General features: G+C 39.5%; 1 protein-coding gene across 1 annotated transcript in view; it reads left to right on the top strand.

Moving 5' to 3' along the window:
* Window positions 1-17651, top strand: part of LOC122816308 (voltage-dependent T-type calcium channel subunit alpha-1G-like) — a 403960-nt gene extending 386309 nt beyond the window's left edge. Inside the window, exon 6 of the mRNA XM_044089040.1 lies at window positions 17551-17651. Within this exon, the coding sequence (XP_043944975.1) occupies window positions 17551-17631 (81 nt within the window). The 3' untranslated portion in view covers window positions 17632-17651. The remainder of the gene's footprint in view (window positions 1-17550) is intronic.
* Window positions 17652-17912: the final 261 nt, after the last annotated feature.

The raw sequence follows: 17912 nt of genomic DNA, 5'->3' as shown, positions 1-17912 counted from the left end.
CTTATTTTGCAAAACTAATATATCTCTGAAATCCAGTGTAGTAAATGATAACCACATATAGTGTCTATATTTTAGAAAAAATATGAAAGCAGAGTTAGGAAATTGCTAAAATGGCAGTAAACCAAATTTGATCTGCCTGTTTAACATCTTGGTGACTTAATTATATGATGCTGTGCTGTGAAAAACAACTTTAAAGATATATAAATGACCATAATGATGTAATTTGCTTAAAAAGACAGTACTAAGAAACAATTGACTTTTAAAAGAAAGCATTTGAAAATATTATTATTCATGAAACTACCTTCAATTTGTATTTTGTATAGATTTTTTCTTCATGGAAATTAATACTGTGTCTATTCCTAAAAATAATCAAGGTGGTTCCTTGCAAATGGCCTCTTCATTATTTGTCTATATAACTAATCATTACACCACTATAACCACAGCTGTTATTTCACATAATGAGGTTTTCATCTGCTCTAATTGTATGAATTAAATACATTAGCTGTTTTGCAATGGTGTTCACATACACAGTAAATCTAAATTGTATGCACCACAATTCACGTCTGCATTACTTATTTACTTTACTAGCCTCATATTGCAGACAATGCTTGTATCTGCTATTCCTGTATGTGTATGTCTTTGTGTCTTTCTGGTATTTACCCAAAATGCATTTGGACTTCAGTATTCTCTGTTGTTACACACAGCTGTTTAAAACTCTATTACCAACATTTGTAGGGCATTAAAATATATACTGCAAGTGGCTGGGTTTAGCAGACCAGTCATCTACCATGCTAATATATATATATATATATATATATATATATATATATATATATATATATATATATATATATATACACACACACACACGCACACACTTCTTTCGGTTGTTCCCGTTAGGGGTCGCCACAGCAGATCATCTGTTTCCATTTCTTCCTGTCCTCTGCATCTTGCTTTGTCACACCAACCACCTGCATGTCCTCTCTCACCACATCCATAACCCTTATCTTAGGCCTTCTTCTTTTCCTGTTACCTGGTAGCTTCATCCTTAGCATCTTTTTCCCAATATACTCAGCATCCCTCCTCAGCACATGTCCAAACGTAATTGTGCCTCTCTGGCTTTGTCTTCAAACCTTCAAACCTGGGCTGACCCTCTGACATACTTATTCCTAATCCTGTCCATCCTTGTCACACCCAGTGCAAATCTTAACATCTTTAATTCTGCCACATCCAGCCTTTTTGTCAATGCCACTGTCTCCAACCCATATAACATAGCTGGTCTCACTATCCTCTTGCTTCTAACCTTATATGAAGTTTAAAGTACAGGAGGTATATAGCTAGATATGCTCAGTTTGTAAAGTGCATGATACTGCATTAAATCACGGAGAAGGTGAAATGATTAGCATGTATGAATCTACAATGACATGAGTAATTTCTCCATTACAGTTTGTCTTTGTAACTTTGTCTGAATTCTGTGTTGTGACATTTTTCCCACAAGAGTAGCTTTACATAAAGTACATAAAGTAGAGATCCCTGGAGAAGATCCCCCAGCAGTAAAAGTGAACAGTTATTGATAAAGAATAAAAATGTCACACAAGAATGAAAACTCAGCATCTTATTTACTTAAATGACTTACAGATAAATGTGTGGGTATAATCAGTTTCAACTAATATTTGAAATTGTTAGCAAATGTTAAAATGTAAATATGGGATCAAGTAAGAAAACAATAAGCTAACAGCTAGGTAGCTTATGTATTAAGGAACCACTAAGTACACAGACAGTCCACATACCTTAATGGTCTGTAAAGAAAGTGTTATCTGTGTAAACTTACAATGATATGACTCTATGGAGGAAGACAGAAATTATATCAGAGACATTATAAAACTCACTTAAAGAACAAAGACGTCTGGCTGATGTATGAAACAGCATAAATGGCTATAGCTTTGTATGTCACATAACAATTTGTTTAAAAAGTGTAAGACATAAAAAATAAACTTTTGGTGTGCATGCAATTATAGAAGAGAAGAACTGGAATGTTAAAAAGGGTAAGAGCATGGAGTATAGGAACTAGAATTACATGGAAGGAAAGTAGAAACAAGTTGCAAAAGGATGATACAGAGGAATGGAAGTGGGTGTTAAAGAGTTAAAATATATCTTCAAAGATGAAGAGCAACAGAGAACATAATGAATTAAAATGTATTGCCTGACATACCATGCATAAGGTAATTTGTTTTTCTTCAGGTATTTAAGACATTCTTTACTGCGGTGGTGGTGCTGCGGTAGCGTTGTCGCCTCACAGTAAGACGTTGTCCTGTTCGATTCTCAGCTAAAGCGTCTTCTGTGTGAAGACATGCGTTAATGGGCGTACCTTCGTTGAAGGTATGTGCGTCAGGGCTGGCAACTCGGCACGTAAAAAATTTACTGCCAATCATGAGCGGAACAGAGTTCCGCTGTGGCGACCCCTAACTGGGAAAAGCCAAAAGACAAAACAAAACATTTAAGACATTCTTACTTGGAAACCATCAGTCTATTTAATTTTATAAGAAAAGGCATTCTATCTATGTGGGATGGCGTTACAGAAGGCCATCTCATTTAAATCACCTCACATTACATAGTGGTGAAGGTTATCAAAAGCCAAGGTGGGCTGTGTGATTAACCCTTATTCTGTAAATACCACGTTGTAGCTATTTATTTTCTCTTGGGTCATCACATATTTTGGCACACTTAAAGTCATTTATGTGCTTGGATTTCACAAGTCCCTTTGGTAGCTTATTCTGCCTGACTCTTTTTAGTGCCCAAAAGGAAGTGTATGTCTTCAGTGTGAAAATCAGTCCTCTTCTTCCTCATATTTTCCTTTTTAAATGTATCTTATCAGACTACATGGATTATCTTATGCACCCATATCACATGCTCTCTTTCTGTCCTTTTCTTCTGAGTGAAAAGGGTTTAATTCTTCCCAAATCCACCTTACTTGTGGCCTTCTTACTGTAGACTTTAATCTTTATCTCCCCGTCCCTCATTTTCCATTCCTATTTATTATCCTAGTTGTTGTTCTGTGGATATTCTCAATCAGAGTGAATTGTACACAGAACTACAACTGTGGCCTGTCAAGAGATCTGAGGAGTGGGCGTGTGCCTAATTTTCAAACCATTAGCCACATATATACCTTGGTATCTTTTTTGGCTTTGGTTACAGATTTCTTACCATGCTTTTAAAAGTGCATTGCTATTATCAGTGTGCCTCTGATGTCTTTTCTTGTACACTTTTCAGTGTGACTTCACTCAGTTGATACATTACTGTGGAGTTGCTTTTGATCATACCTGAAATGCCTTGTACTTTTCTGCAACAAACCTCAGTTGCCATTTCTGCATCTAGTCTGCTAATCACCTGTCTTCTCTGCTTTCTGTGAGTGGTGGCTAACCATACTCCTCCCCTTCTTTTCCTTTAGTCTCACTGTTAGGATACTAACTTTTGTTTGACTTTGTGGCACCTATCCTATTTATTCAGTTGTGCCTGCCGTTGCCTTATAATTAGTACGTGATGTCACATAGACTTCTACTCCTCCGCTATCCCATTGCTTTTGTTTTGCCAGAAAAGTTCATGTGCAGGAAACCTTATCTGCAATTTATAATTTATAATTTGTTCAGACCTCAAGCACACTCAGTGTGTGTCTGTTTATTGCCATGTGCAGCCTCCCTTTTCCTGCTCATACTAATGTTACTGTTGCTTTCTTTCCACTATCTTCCCTGTGCCTTTGTTCTTAATAACTCTTACCCTTCCATCTCCATTTGAGTATTTGATTCTTTTTTTGCTATTTGCAACCCCCTGAATGTCATTCTCTCTGCTATCCTCTTCCTACTGCCTTAGTCTTGAAGAAATAAATGGTCTGAAATTCCTTTTGAATCTGGATTTCAACAACACTACCTGTATGAAGGATGGTAGAATCCAACACTCTTCTGTAAAAGAATGGTAGAGTCCAGCTGTGGCATATAGTGTTCTCCTGCTCTGTCTCTCCCTAGTCACCCACTAATTTTAAGTTTTCCACTCTGTTCTGTAAAACAGGGGTTGTATTACCACATTCAGTTCTTAATTACTGTATTGGCACTGTGTAATTGCAGCATGTCAGAAAAACTACCCCAAATTCATGGCTTGTTCATAAGTCCTCCCTGATTCTTCACTATGCCTGCTGTACAGCCCTGCCCACACGGTTATTGGCACTGACATGTATTACTACATTTGATAATTTCCTGCTTTCCATGTGAGCTATCTTACTTCAAGATCTAGACTATCAGACATAATACTATTCCCACTGTCATATTACCATCTATTTCTGTCTTGGCCCCACCTCATTGTCTTCCCAAATGAAGACTTTTCTTTTTCCTCTGTTCTTTTTCCTACAGAGCTGCCACTGATTGCTAGGCTATATCCTTTATCATTAATGCTCTTATAACCCAGTAATTAACCTGATTCCTGTTTTTCCTCTATGCATTTGTTGCTTGTTCTCCACATCATTGGTCATTCCTCCTTGCTGTCCTCCAGTCCCTTTGGCCTTGCTGTGACTTCTGTCTCATTTTAATGTTCTTCTCTTCATATTTATTTTACATTGCATCCACTTCCTTTAATGTTTCTCCACTCCAGTTCTCTAGTCTGTTCTTTTGTCTTTGACGTTTGTTTGCCTTTGTAAGGCTGGTATCCTGAACTTCCCAATGGCTGCAATGGATAACAACACTATGGACCATTTATTAGTTCTATCTGCTGTACAGCTTTTTCTGGCTGCTGTACTAGTTATATCCTGTTTCATAATGTGATTGTATCATTGCTTATCAAAACTGCTCCAACAAAAATAGGTTTACCTTGCTTTGTGCTTTACTGTAGCTTTTATTAGTGCATATAGCAGAATGGAACAAAAACTTAAGTATAAAACTGTGAGGTTTGGAGCAAACAATTAGAAAATTTAACCAAGGCATAAGGGAGGAGGGTTACTGAAGTTTAATTAGTATAAGAGACAGATATGGCAAGAGTCACTGAGTTTAAAAGTATAATTGATATATGGACGATATGATAGGGAAATCACATTTAAACATCAGACTCACATCTAAGAAAGCACAATCAAGTATACACAGAAGCAACTAGATTTTCTATACCTTTGTTTTCAGAAAGGCATTGTGTGATGCAGAAGCCTCAGCTAAGAGGGTTTCTGCATCACAACTAAGCTTTTTGAATTCATGGACTACCTTTGTGGTTTCCCCTCACCCGGACACAGTGCAGAGACTGGTCTTGAAGGAGGAGTCACATGCTAATGCGGCAGTCTGAGGAGTGGCAAAGGCTAATTAGCAATGCATGCTTCCCCAGAAATGTCCACAGTTCCAAATTTGCTTGGTCAAGTGATTCAGAGAATCAGTGTTTACCTGGCATAAAATAAAACCCAGACTGACCCTAATGATCTGAGTCTAAATAGTGGCTTCAGGACTGAAAGTGCTGGTTGGGGAGATGACTGGCTGACACTTTCTTTCTCATTTATTTTTTTTTTTTGAGTGGGAGGGAGAATAGAGTTGTGGTTCAGGTCAGCTGATTACTGTGACCACTCAAGTGGAGACTTATAGGTTCATAGGTAAGTACTACGCTAGCTGCCCTTGCAGGCCATTTTAAGCTTAGCCAGTTTCCATTTTTGTTCTCAAATTAACCAATCCCATTTGGTTATAGATCATCTTGCCCATTCCATAGCCAATAATTATATGTTACCCCTAACAAGAATAACTCAGATCATACCATAGATAATTTAAGGGGACCCATGCATGGAAAAAAGAATTTAGGAGCTCCATCTGATCATTAGCAGTACAGGGCACAGTCCTGGGATAAATGTTCTCTTTCCCATTCATAGATCTAAGTTCTGCTTGAAAATGGGCGGGAATGCACTTTGTTTTATGTGAATGGGGAGTCTGTTCCATAGCAGCAGTATCCTCCGTGAAGTATACCTTTCCCTCCAATCCATTCTGTTGATGTTGTGGAAGAGGTTTAGATCCCTAGACCACGTATTTCTGATGCCATTTGATTTGCTGATATGCAGTAATTCCATCCATAATGGGTCAGAGTGTGCCTCACATGCCAGACACAGGTTACCTTTTAGCAGTCTGCAGGATACCAAATTTAGTGTCAGAGCTTTGATTCAGTCCCTGTAGGATATGTTGTTTAAGTCTAGTATCTTTTTAGTAAGGTATTTCTGTGAGTGTTCCAGTTGTTGCATGTGTCTGGACAGATGCATGACAAATGGGGCATTATATGCAATGACTGGCCTAATAAGGGCCTAGATAAGGGGGATGATGACATCCCTAGATCTAGACACAATCCCTTTATTTATAAGCTGTGCAATATAGAAGGACTTTATTATAACAATAGACACATGCTATTCAAAAGTTAGGTCACTGTCAAGATTCCTGTCCCAGAGGCTTCCCATACTCTGGAATAAACTACCTGTCTATATCAAACAAAGTTCCTCATTAGCACTCTTCCAAAAAAATCTTGATGATTGTATGGGAAATAGGAAATTCACCCCGAGGATCACCTCTGTGACTCTGGCTTGACAGGGACACAGGAAAATAATTTTCTTGGGTGGCAAAAGCCAGGGTACCTTTTTGGCTGGGCTTGTATAGGCCCCAGGGCCGATAGCCTAGTACCTACCTATGAACCTATGAACCTATATAAGTTCCCAAATCCTGAACAACTGGGTCAGCACTCAGGGGAACATTCGCAATGTTTTAGTTCTCTGAGAGAGATGGGTTCACAAAGGATACAATAATGCATTTTTTTTTTTGGCATTTAGCTTTATACCACTATTTTCACACCAGTTATTTATTTGAGATAAACCTTCCTGCAGGATGGCAAAGTCATTTGGGGATTCAATAACTGTTCCTTTTTTGCAGTCATCTGCAAACTTAGTCAGCCAGACCTCTTTGGTATTGACTTTTACTTCAGAAAAGCTGATGCCAAACATGAGATATCCCAGCACAGAACCCTGGGGGACTCCACTGGTGACTAGTCTTTTTGTGGAGGTAACTTCCCCTATTTTCGTTAGTATCCTATCTGTGAACCAGTTGGCAGTCCAGCAGGTAAAAAAGGGGTTTATTCCCAGTTTATCTAACTATGCCTGGGTGGGAGATTGTGTCAAAAGCTTTGGTCAGTATGAGTTATGTGGTGTGTACAGTTTTGCCTTCATCGATTGCTTTGGTTATCTTTTCAAAAAATCCACCAGATTGTGTAAGCATGACCTGCCCTTGATGAATCCAAACTGAGATGGGTCCAGTGTGTGTAGGTTCTCTATGTCCTGATTGATATGGTCCAGTGTGTGTAGGTTCTCTATGTCCTGATTGATTAGTTCCATGATAAGTCTTTCCATGGCTTTGCAAATGAGGCTGATCAGACTTATGGGTCTCTAATTGCCTGAGTCTGTGGAAGGTCCTCCCTTATGCAGAATGACTGTAGCTTCCTCCATTCACTTGGTACAAAACCTGTATGGAGGCTGAGGCTGAACAGCATTGTCAAGGGTGTGGCTAAATCATTCTTCATGCTATTTAAGATGCATCCATGGATATTGTCAGGACCCATCAATGCAGTATTTTTAGTTTTTGATAGCACTTTTAGGACTTGGTCTTGTGTGATAGCTGGTTAGTTTCAAACTGAAAGGCTTACACGGCACTGAAATAGCCAACACTGCAGATGTGGACTTAGTGATCCCAAGCCACTTACAGATGGACAGCAGGCATAGAGAAAAAAATAATCTGTATCTGTATATACATATACATGTGCACATATAAATTTAATGTGATACCCTAAAACAGGCTGTAATAATAAAACTTTTACAAGCGAACATATTCCTAAGCTCTTGACTAAAGGATTTGTAGGGTGTTGCAAACTTAAAAAAGAATGTGAACATTAAACAAACCAGTCAATCAGTAATTTTACATGTCAGTTATCAACTTACTAATTATTAATCAAATGGACTGTTAGCTGTTTTAAAAGAAATGATACTTCCTTAGGTCCCCATTAAGCGATATACTGCCAGTTATAAATCTCAGCTCTCCACATTTTTCACAACTTGTCCAGATTTTTGTCTCGCACTTTTAGTCTTTTCCTCATAAAATTTGTAGATGTTCATCATGTTTCACTGTTGCAGTCATTACACTTGGGTTATCCTGCTGGCAGGTGACCCGTAGTTGGCCCGAGTTCCAAAGTCTTGGTCCGGCGTTGGTTGCTGTCGCCTCTTCCCTGACATCAGTGCGCCAGGGGTATAAAAGTTGCAACCGACGCCATTTTCTTCAGTCTTTCTTGCCGCGCAGTGCCCAAAGCATAAGCAGTTCGCAAGTGCCGGTCGGCCGACTCCTGAGATTTTCAAAATTGAATTTCAGAACCGAAGTCTTCAATAAAGCTAAGTACCCCGTTGGGGAAACTTTTTCTTGCTCCAGACCGATGTCAGTAAAAGTTAATAATTGTATTTCTTGTGGGAAGCAAATACCTCATAAGGTTTCCACTCTTACTGAATTCCTTGCCTAGGCCCTGACCACAACGTCACTAGTTGTCGGTTTTGTGCTAGATTTAATAAACGTACTATTAAACGTCGGTTTCATTTTGCTTTACATTATTTTGGATGAAGATTTAATTACATAATGCCGTCGGAACAACCGATGACCGGAATGTATGCAAAATGCAAAGACAAAGAAAAAGACAGGCATCCGAGGTCCAAAACCAATGACGAAGCCTCTTCTAGGCCAGTCACCTGTTCGCCGGTTCTCAGTGAGGCAATTTCGGAGCCCCTGACACCCGCTACGTCAGAGCCGCAGGCTGCAACCGACAGCCACGTGGAGACACCAAGGCCTGTGGAAACTCAAGGTATTGGGCCTACGGAAAATATACCCTCAGATAGGTCCAGAGCCTCTGAGCAGGCACCGGCTTCTGAGGGTGTTTTCAGACGTTCACAGCTTACAATTAAAGCTACTACAGGAGCAAAGGCAAAGTCAAAAACATCATTAAAGACAAATAAAGAAGTGCAGCATTCTCCAGAACAGTCATCCATGCCTAAGAAACAGATGCTTAAAATGGCCGAAGACATTATTACTTAAATCAGGGGCTCCCATCCCCCTCCTGACAAAAGGCCTAGGCAAGACACTGATTATGATTCCTCTGATCAGGTTTCCATTTCTTCTGATTATTCCTCTGACCAGGGCTATTCTCTCCATCCCTATGAGGACTCTGATTCTGAAGAGTCCATTCCTTCAGCCTCACCACCTGAGGATTACTCTTTTAGGGAAACTCTGCACACCATGAGGGAACACTTCCATTGGGAGAGCCAGGATTACCCAGAATCCAAGAAAAGGCTCAGAGATTTCCTTCTATTGCCTCAGCACAGGCCCTTGGCTATCCCCCCTGTGCTTGATATTGTTGTTGATGTTTTTTCTGAATCCAGTCTGTCTCCAGATTCTTTACCCCCTGCACCAGTAAAGCCAGACAGGTACTACAGGGTCACTGACTCCCATAAATTTCTTTACGAAAACCCTGCTACGGACCCAGAAACTATTTCTCAGGGTCCAAAAGGGGTTAAAGCTTCCACTGCCAAAAATCCTGTGCCCTCAGATAGGGATTCCAGAACTCTGGACAGATGGGGGAAAAAAGTTTACACTTCTGCTACTTTAGCTGTAAGAGCTTTAAACTGTCAGTTTCACATGCTTAAATATCAGCAGTATCTCATGTCATTGTTAAAGCAGAAAATGATTACAAATACAGAAGGTCCTGACTGTAAAGGAATGCAGGATTTATTGCATGCAGTCAAACAAGTGGGAAATCATACTCTGCAATGTGGTTTTGATTCATTAGAGGCTTCTTGTAGAGCTGCAGTTACAGGCTCAGTTATTCAAAGACATGCTTGGTTGAAAGAACAAAGTTTACCTGACCATGTTAAAATGAAATTATTGGATACTCCACTACAGCATAATACTTTGTTTGGTGTTAAGGCAGAAGAGATTTTAAAGAAAATGGAGAATAAAGCAAAGTCAATGCAAACTGTGAAAGATTTCTTACAGGTTCAGCCACCTAAATTTAGCAGGAACTGGCCTTCAAAAAATTGGTCCACAAAGATGCAGATACAGACGCCCAAGAGGCAGATCTCAGCTCCAAGGCTCCTACAGACCTAAACAATGGTGTTCTTCAACCCCCAAAGGAGGATAAGACAAATCCCAACCTTACAGAAAACAGTCACAATGACTTCCCTCTGCAAATGCCAAGCACTTACCAGTTGGCAGCACCCCTAGGGGGAAAGCTAGCACTTTTCTCAAAAAATTGGCACATGATCACCCAAGACCAATGGGTGTTGAATATAGTTTCTCAAGGGCACAGGTTCCACTTCCACACGCTTCCAAAACCAAAAGGTATGCCAAACCTGCCTCAAAACCAATGGGCAGAGGCACAAAAACAGATTGCAGCTCTTATGGATATGGGAGCTATTCAAAATGTCCCACAAGAAGAACAGGGCCAAGGCTTTTACTCAAGATTTTTACTAGTACCCAGAAAGGACAAAGCATGGAGACCAATACTGGACCTGTCAATCCTAAATACTTTCCTGGATGTTCCAAAATTCAAAATGTTAACACTATAACAACTCTTGCCCATGCTGGGCAAAGAAGCTTGGCTAGTTACTTTGGATCTCAAGGAGACATACCTGCACGTCCCAATCAGACAATCGTGCAGAAGATACCTCAGATTTATAGCAGGCTCAATGCATTATCAGTTCTCTGCACTGCCCTTTGGCTTATCTACTGCGCCCAGGGTCTTCACAAAATGCCTGGCACCAGTAATTGCATTTTTCAGGCAAAAAAGGAATTCAAATATATACCTACTTGGACGACTGCCGTATTCAAGCAGAGAGCAAGGACATTCTTCTAAAGCACCTGGAGATTGTAAAAAAGATTACTAATTTCCCTAGGGTACACAGTAAATGAAAAGAAATCAAAACTAGTGCCCTCTCAAGAGATAATATTCCTGGGTGCAAGCTTGAATACAACTACCCAGATGGCTTATCTCACACCAGACAAACAAAGGCAACTGACTCATTACTTTCAAATGATGGCAACAAAGACCCAGCTGCCTGCAAGAAAAATTCTGCAGGCCCTGGGTTTCATGGCATCTTGCATTCTACTAATTCTATATGCCAAACTGCATATGAGGAAACTACAATGGTATCTAAACAGTGTTTGGACTCAGCATTGTCACAGCCTAGGGACAATCATAACCTTGATTCCCTGCCTACAACAGGAGTTTCGATGGTGGTCACAGGCCTGTCACCACAACAAGGGACAGCCTTTCACCTTACCTACAGCCAGGCAGACAATAACAATGGATGCATCGGATTACGCCTGGGGAGCACATATGGCAGGAAAATGTATTCAGGGCACGTGGCCCAAGGAACAACTGCATCTTCACATCAATCAAAAAGAGATGTTAGCTGTACAGAATGCCCTGACAGCCTTCAAGGACCTAATACATCCAGGACAATTATTAATAAAGATGGACAATACCACAGTTATGTGGTACATAAACAAGCAAGGGGGCACACATTCCTACCCCCTATGCAGACAAGCCATGACTTTGTGGAACACAGCACTGACTTACCAGGTACATCTGTAACACAATTCCTGCCAGGAACAAAAATACACTGGCAGACGAACTAAGCAGAAATCTCATGGATCCTCATGAATGGAAGCTAAATCCACAAGTGTTCAACATGATAACAAGGGACTGGGGATGCCCAGACATAGATCTATTTGCCTCCCCTCACAATTGCCAATTACAGAAATTTTTCACAAGGACTTATCATTCTCAAGCATGGAAAGTGGATGCTCTATCTTTCAACTGGAAAAATCTGACAGTCTATGCCTTCCCTCTCATGCCTCTTCTCACCAAGGTGCTTCTAAAAGTCAGACAAGAGAGGCCAAAAATGATCCTGATTGCACCAGACTGGCCACACCAGCACTGGTACCCAATCCTAAAGATTTTGTCCCAAGGCCCGCCTTGGCCTCTACCTCAAATCCCTCATCCTCTGACACAGCAAAACAATCAGATTCTGCACAGTCAACTCAGAACCTTAAACCTGGCAGCATGGCAGATAATGTAGCCACTCAGACTGCACTTCTCTCTAAAGCTGTTATGGATGTAATTTTGGAAGCCAGGAGACCCAGCACTAGGAAATCTTATGCGAAAAAATGGAAGAGATTCTGTGCTTGGAACCAGGCACAAGGCCACGACCCACTGGTCCCTAATATGCCTCAGATTTTACAATACCTGACTGAGATGTTGGACAAAGGCCTATCTTTTTCTTCTATTAAAATCCATGCCTCTGCCATTTCAGTTCATTACAATACGAATCCACCTATTTTTTTCATCCTCTGCTACGACAGTACCTCAGAGGGGCAAAGAATATAAGACCCCCTAGGAGAGCACCAGTACCTACTTGGGACCTCAATTTTGTCTTAGAAAAGTTAACACTGCCTCCTTTTGAACCAGCCAGCCCAGCTGATCTAAAATTCTTGCCATGGAAAACTGCTCTGCTCCTAGCAATAACTTCAGCAAGAAGAGTTCCAGAGTTACAGGCATTGATGGCTGTGGAACCTTTCCTCATTTTTCACCAGGACAGGGTTTCTCTAAGGACAAACCCAACATTCATGCCAAAAGTGGTCTCCAATGTGGCCTTAAACCAAACTATTCATTTGCCTACTTTCTTCCCAAATCAACAGAATAAAGGGGAAAGACTTCTGCACTCTTTGGATATTCACAGGCAGCTACGATTTTACTTGGACAAAACAAAAGCTTTCAGAAAAACTGAGCAACTGTTTGTAGCATATGCTGCAGGATCACAAGAAAAACCTATTACAAAGCAGACAATCTCCAAATGGATAGGACACTGCATCCGCTTCTGTTATGCACAACATGGCAAATCTGTGCCTAAGGGCATTAGGCCTCATTCTACCAGAGCAGCAGCCACTTCAGCAGCTTTCCTCAGAGGGGTACCAACCAAAGACATATTAGAAGCTGCAACCTGGAGCTCAGTGCACGCTTTTACCAAGCACTACCACCTACCTCTCTACTCCAAATCTAGAGCAGGCTTTGCCACTGCAGTTCTGCAGGGCTTGTTAGCCTCACCAAATCCAATTTAGACCCAGCCACCCTGCCTACGCTTTGGGATTCTACCCAAGTGTAATGACTGCAACAGTGAAACACAATGAACATAGTACAGTTGTGTACCTACCATAAATGTAGATGTTCTAGTGTATTCACTGTTGCAGTCCTGGTTACCCACCCACCATCCCTCTCTTTGCTGAGACTATTCTGTACTTTTCAACTCTATACAACCTATGTGGTGTATTTGCTTTTAGAAGGAGAAAATGTTTTTATGATATATGCATGGCTGTTTGGCATATTTTTATCTTTACAGCCTTCATATTTGGGGGCACCTGACATCTGGGGCAAGAAAAACTGAAGAAAATGGCGTCGGTTGCAACTTTTATACCCCTGGCGCACTGATGTCAGGGAAGAGGCGACAGCAACCGATGCCAGACCAAGACTTTGGAACTCGGGCCGACTACAGGTTGCCTGCCAGCAGGATAACCCAAGTGTAATGACTGCAACAGTGAATACACTCGAACATCTACATTTATGGTAGGTACACAACTGTACTTTTCCTGGCAAATCCATGAGAATTGTAGTCACAAAATAATAATTAAAAGTTGTGCTTTAGCCTTTATATCTTTCAGAAAATGCATGCTAATGCAAAACAGTTACAAGCTATTCCAATGCAAACTACATCATGTTAAGTAATAGTTTGTCAAAATTCAGTGCCCCTCCCAACCCACAGTTCACAGCAACCTATGTAGAATCGCTCACAGAGACCCTGTGCAACCATGTAAATGAGGCTGCTGTACCTACTAGAAGGAAGCCCAAAACAAACTCTAAAAATATATAGCACTGGTGGAATCCTAACCTTATAGGGTATATAACAATAGGGAAAAAGTCATGGCTAAAATCAGGAAGAGCAGCTCCCATAATGATAGAAGCTCTCTAAGTAAACTAAACAAAAATTAAGAGGACTAATTAGGTCCTACGAGGCCAATCACAAGGTCAAGATACTCAGGCTAAAGACAACCACAAGTTCCTCTACAACTATGTCTGAAACTTCAAAGGCAGCACACAGCAATTTGCCAAATATGTGGTCAGTAGTGCCACCTTCAATGAGTACAGCAACTTAGTAGATTTGCTGGCTTACACATTCAGCTCAGTCTTCACCCACTGCTACCACAGGAAATACCTACTAGTATAGCACACCTGACTATTAACAGGGAGAAGATCCTGATGTCACCTGCCAAGGCCAAAACCACAGCCTCACTGGGTGCCGACAATATCCCTGGATGCCTCCTAAATAGCTTAAAACATGACCTAGTAAGACTACTTGAGTGACTTTTAAATTATAGCCTCCAAACACTGCTTTGTACCATAAGAATAGAGGACTGCAATGGTTATCTCACTTCACAAGGGTGGACCCCCAACCAACCAACCTCAGAAACTACATACCCAAAAGTCTGACTAGTCTAATATGCAAAGCCAAGAAATTAATTTTGTAAATGATCAGCAAACACTTAGGCAATCTTCAGACTGTGGTCCCAGCAGAGTTTTGGAAGGTTATGCCTACTAAATCGTATGTAATTGGGAAGGTCATGCCTACTAAATATTGTGTACTTCTTTGAGAAAGTCACCAAGGCAATGGATGAGAGGAAAACAGTGCATACTACCTACCTGGACCTGGCTAAGCCATTTGATACAATATACCACTTAGGTATTGTTAACAAACTCATCAAATTGGGAATAAACCCCATAACTCACTGGGTTGTCAGCTGACTCACAGACAGGACCCAGGAAGTCAAGATTGGTGAGACCACCGCCACTAAGAGATCAGTCACCAATGGGGTACCTCAGGGATCCGTGCTGGGACTGCTCCAATTTGGCATTTACTTCTTGGAGATAAAGGCTAATGTCAAGGGCCTTTGGCTGACTATGTTCACAAATCACTGCAAATGCCATTCAAAATGTCTTTTGAATTATTGATACTTTACCATTTTTGCATGTGTATCAGACTGGCCTGAAAATAATACATCTATATCAGTGCCCTACTCAGGTAAGAAACTTACATAAAGTAAAATAACAAAATAAAACAAGGACCAAAATCCCAGTTTTTCAATTCAGACATACTGTCCCAGGCTTCCATTTAGAAGTGGAAAGTTGTGTTAACCAAGACATCCAATAGTTTCTATCAGAGTCAGCATTTCTAGATTGATCTCATTGACTCTTGTAGCTTTACCTCAGTGGAACTATATATAATCAGTACCAGAACTGAGTTAATTTGCTCATTTACTGGTAAAAAAACCCCACTAAATTTAGTTACTGAAAACTTGCTCACTGCTACAGAAACCATAACTAAAGAAATTATGTAGTGGCAGGCAGCCAAGCATTTTAGCAACAAAACATATAATTCTTCTAGTGGAATGAGATAAAATTATTCTAACAATAAAACAGCCAACACAAACCACCAAACAGATTAACTTCACTGCAACTTGAAATAAAAAGTCAAAAATAAAAATAAAAGTCCACATGCAAGTGAAGTGAATGGCTGGCATTAATGACAAGGTGCAAGTGAAACCTGCCCTTAAGAGGAAGAGGATTTTTAGACCATAGTATATGCTCACCACTAAGGGTTAAATCAGGAAAGGTGTGCCCTCATTTAATGATGTCATCTTTAATTGTTTTAATTTGAACCTATTGGGTTTGATTTCATTGTATTTAAATGTTTTTACTGACTATGCACTTTGTAGTTTGATAAAGCCGTGGAGGTGAAAGCGCTTACTGACAGTGCTAGCACACAATAAATCTTTTTATACTGGATTTGTCCGTGTTGGTGTTCTTATCGTGGGTTGGAACAAGGAACCAATTCTTTGAAGATTGAGAGTGATATATTTTACAGCCATTCACTTCACTTGCATGTGGACTTTTATTTTTGACTTTTTAAAATTATTCTAAATCTAAATCAGAAATTGCTAACCACCACCCCTCTGAGACACTCAGCTGTTTGACTGATATAACCTGATCAAACCCAATATTTGTAATTATTTTAATTATGAGATAAAATCTGTTTTTTAATTCATTTGTTGTTAAATTTATTTCTGTCCAATGGGAGAGGAAATGATCAGCTCTGTTTAAAGAATTAACCATTTGCTCTGTCTTTTTTCTTGTTTTCCTTGACTTGGCCCAGTTCTGTCATTTACATATAGCATGTGGAAACCACTCTGCCGTACTATTGAATGTACTGATAGGCTAATCCGACAATTAAGGATGAGCGACTTAAAGAAAAAAAAAGTAGAGACTTAACTCTTCTCACAGATATCAGACAATGCTATTGATAGGAATAATTGCTTTTCAAAACCCTAATATTTACATCTTTACTTAATGTAGTATTTAATATGGGCTACATTTGTACTATCATTACATTAATTTAAATTTTTTCGGAGGTGTTCTTGTTAATCAGGCAGTAGAGGAGACATTTTCCATACCTCTCTTTTACTTTAGTGAGCTGAATTGATCATCGGTGAACCAAAAATGAAAATACTATAGTCTATCTTGAAGTAACGGATGTGCTATGAGTAAAAGAATTTATGAACAAGTAGAAAGGTTATTTGTACACTTATTTGTTATTTATTTGTTTATATTTGGATAGAAACATTGTTTTAATAACCTTATTGATGTAACCAATATATATATATATATAACAGGAATGTAATACTAGCATAAGCATTATTAACATATAGCAACTATGTACACTGTTTATAGAATATAATCCTGTTGGAACGATATCTTAAAAACTTTAATTGCAGACATTATATTTTTTTCATCTACATATGAAGGTAACAATCAGATGCATATTTGTTTCTGAGAAAGAATATATATCTATATATTTGACCTTTAAGTTGTGCATCTGTTATTGAAGCTGGGACACTGCTACTAATAGTTTTATGGAAGGAGTATTTTATGGTGAACACTGAAGAGCAAAAACTTGAGACAACAATGTTTTTTCTTGTTATGTTCATTGTTTGTTCTTTGGTAGATGGGCGAGGCTGATTAGCATAAGGATATTTTTGCGCTAAACACTTACCTACTTGTTTAAAGAGAAAATTTGAAATATAAATTAATCAAGTTAGGATTTCTTTAAAATTCATAACCCTTTTCTACTCAGCCTTCATATCTGTAGCCTACAGCCCAAACATTGGCTATGGAGATTTATGTTTAAGTATGATGCTGTTTGATGGTTTACGTCCACAGTCTTACTGAGCACTAGTAAAGGTATAGAATTCCACCAAGAAATGAAAATGTTTTAAAGAAAGGCTACACATACATAGGTGATGGTCTAAATCATTTTATTTATTTTTTTAATTCATTTTGTTAACTGTATGCCACTCTTCATTGCAGGGTCCCATTGCAGAAAAGATCCCTGGTGAAAATATGCTGTTTAGTCCCACAGAAGCAGAATCAAATAAAACTAAAAAATGAGGTGGCATCCAAGTAATAAAGCAAGGGAAACGCGTGTATAGAAAGTCTTCATATACGGGTTAAAATATATTTTGAGTAACTGCTCATTTGTTAAGGAAAGTGCTAGTAGATGTGAAGTTGATATACATGATAATCTTTCATTAAAATAATTTTGTTGAATGCAGTCCTCTTCCTGATTACAGTTTCACAATTGAAAATTCCCATTTGGTGCAATGATGTTCAAGTATGATGTCATTTCCTCTCAGTTGTGTAATCTTGTCTAAGTGAGGATGATATGGGTG

The sequence above is a fragment of the Protopterus annectens genome, chromosome 12.part0 (genome assembly GCF_019279795.1).
Source record: "Protopterus annectens isolate FY-2018-M chromosome 12.part0, PAN1.0, whole genome shotgun sequence".
NCBI classification, from domain to species: domain Eukaryota; kingdom Metazoa; phylum Chordata; order Ceratodontiformes; family Protopteridae; genus Protopterus; species Protopterus annectens.
Note: the sequence above shows the minus strand (reverse complement) of the source record. Positions and strands in the feature narration are given on the sequence as shown.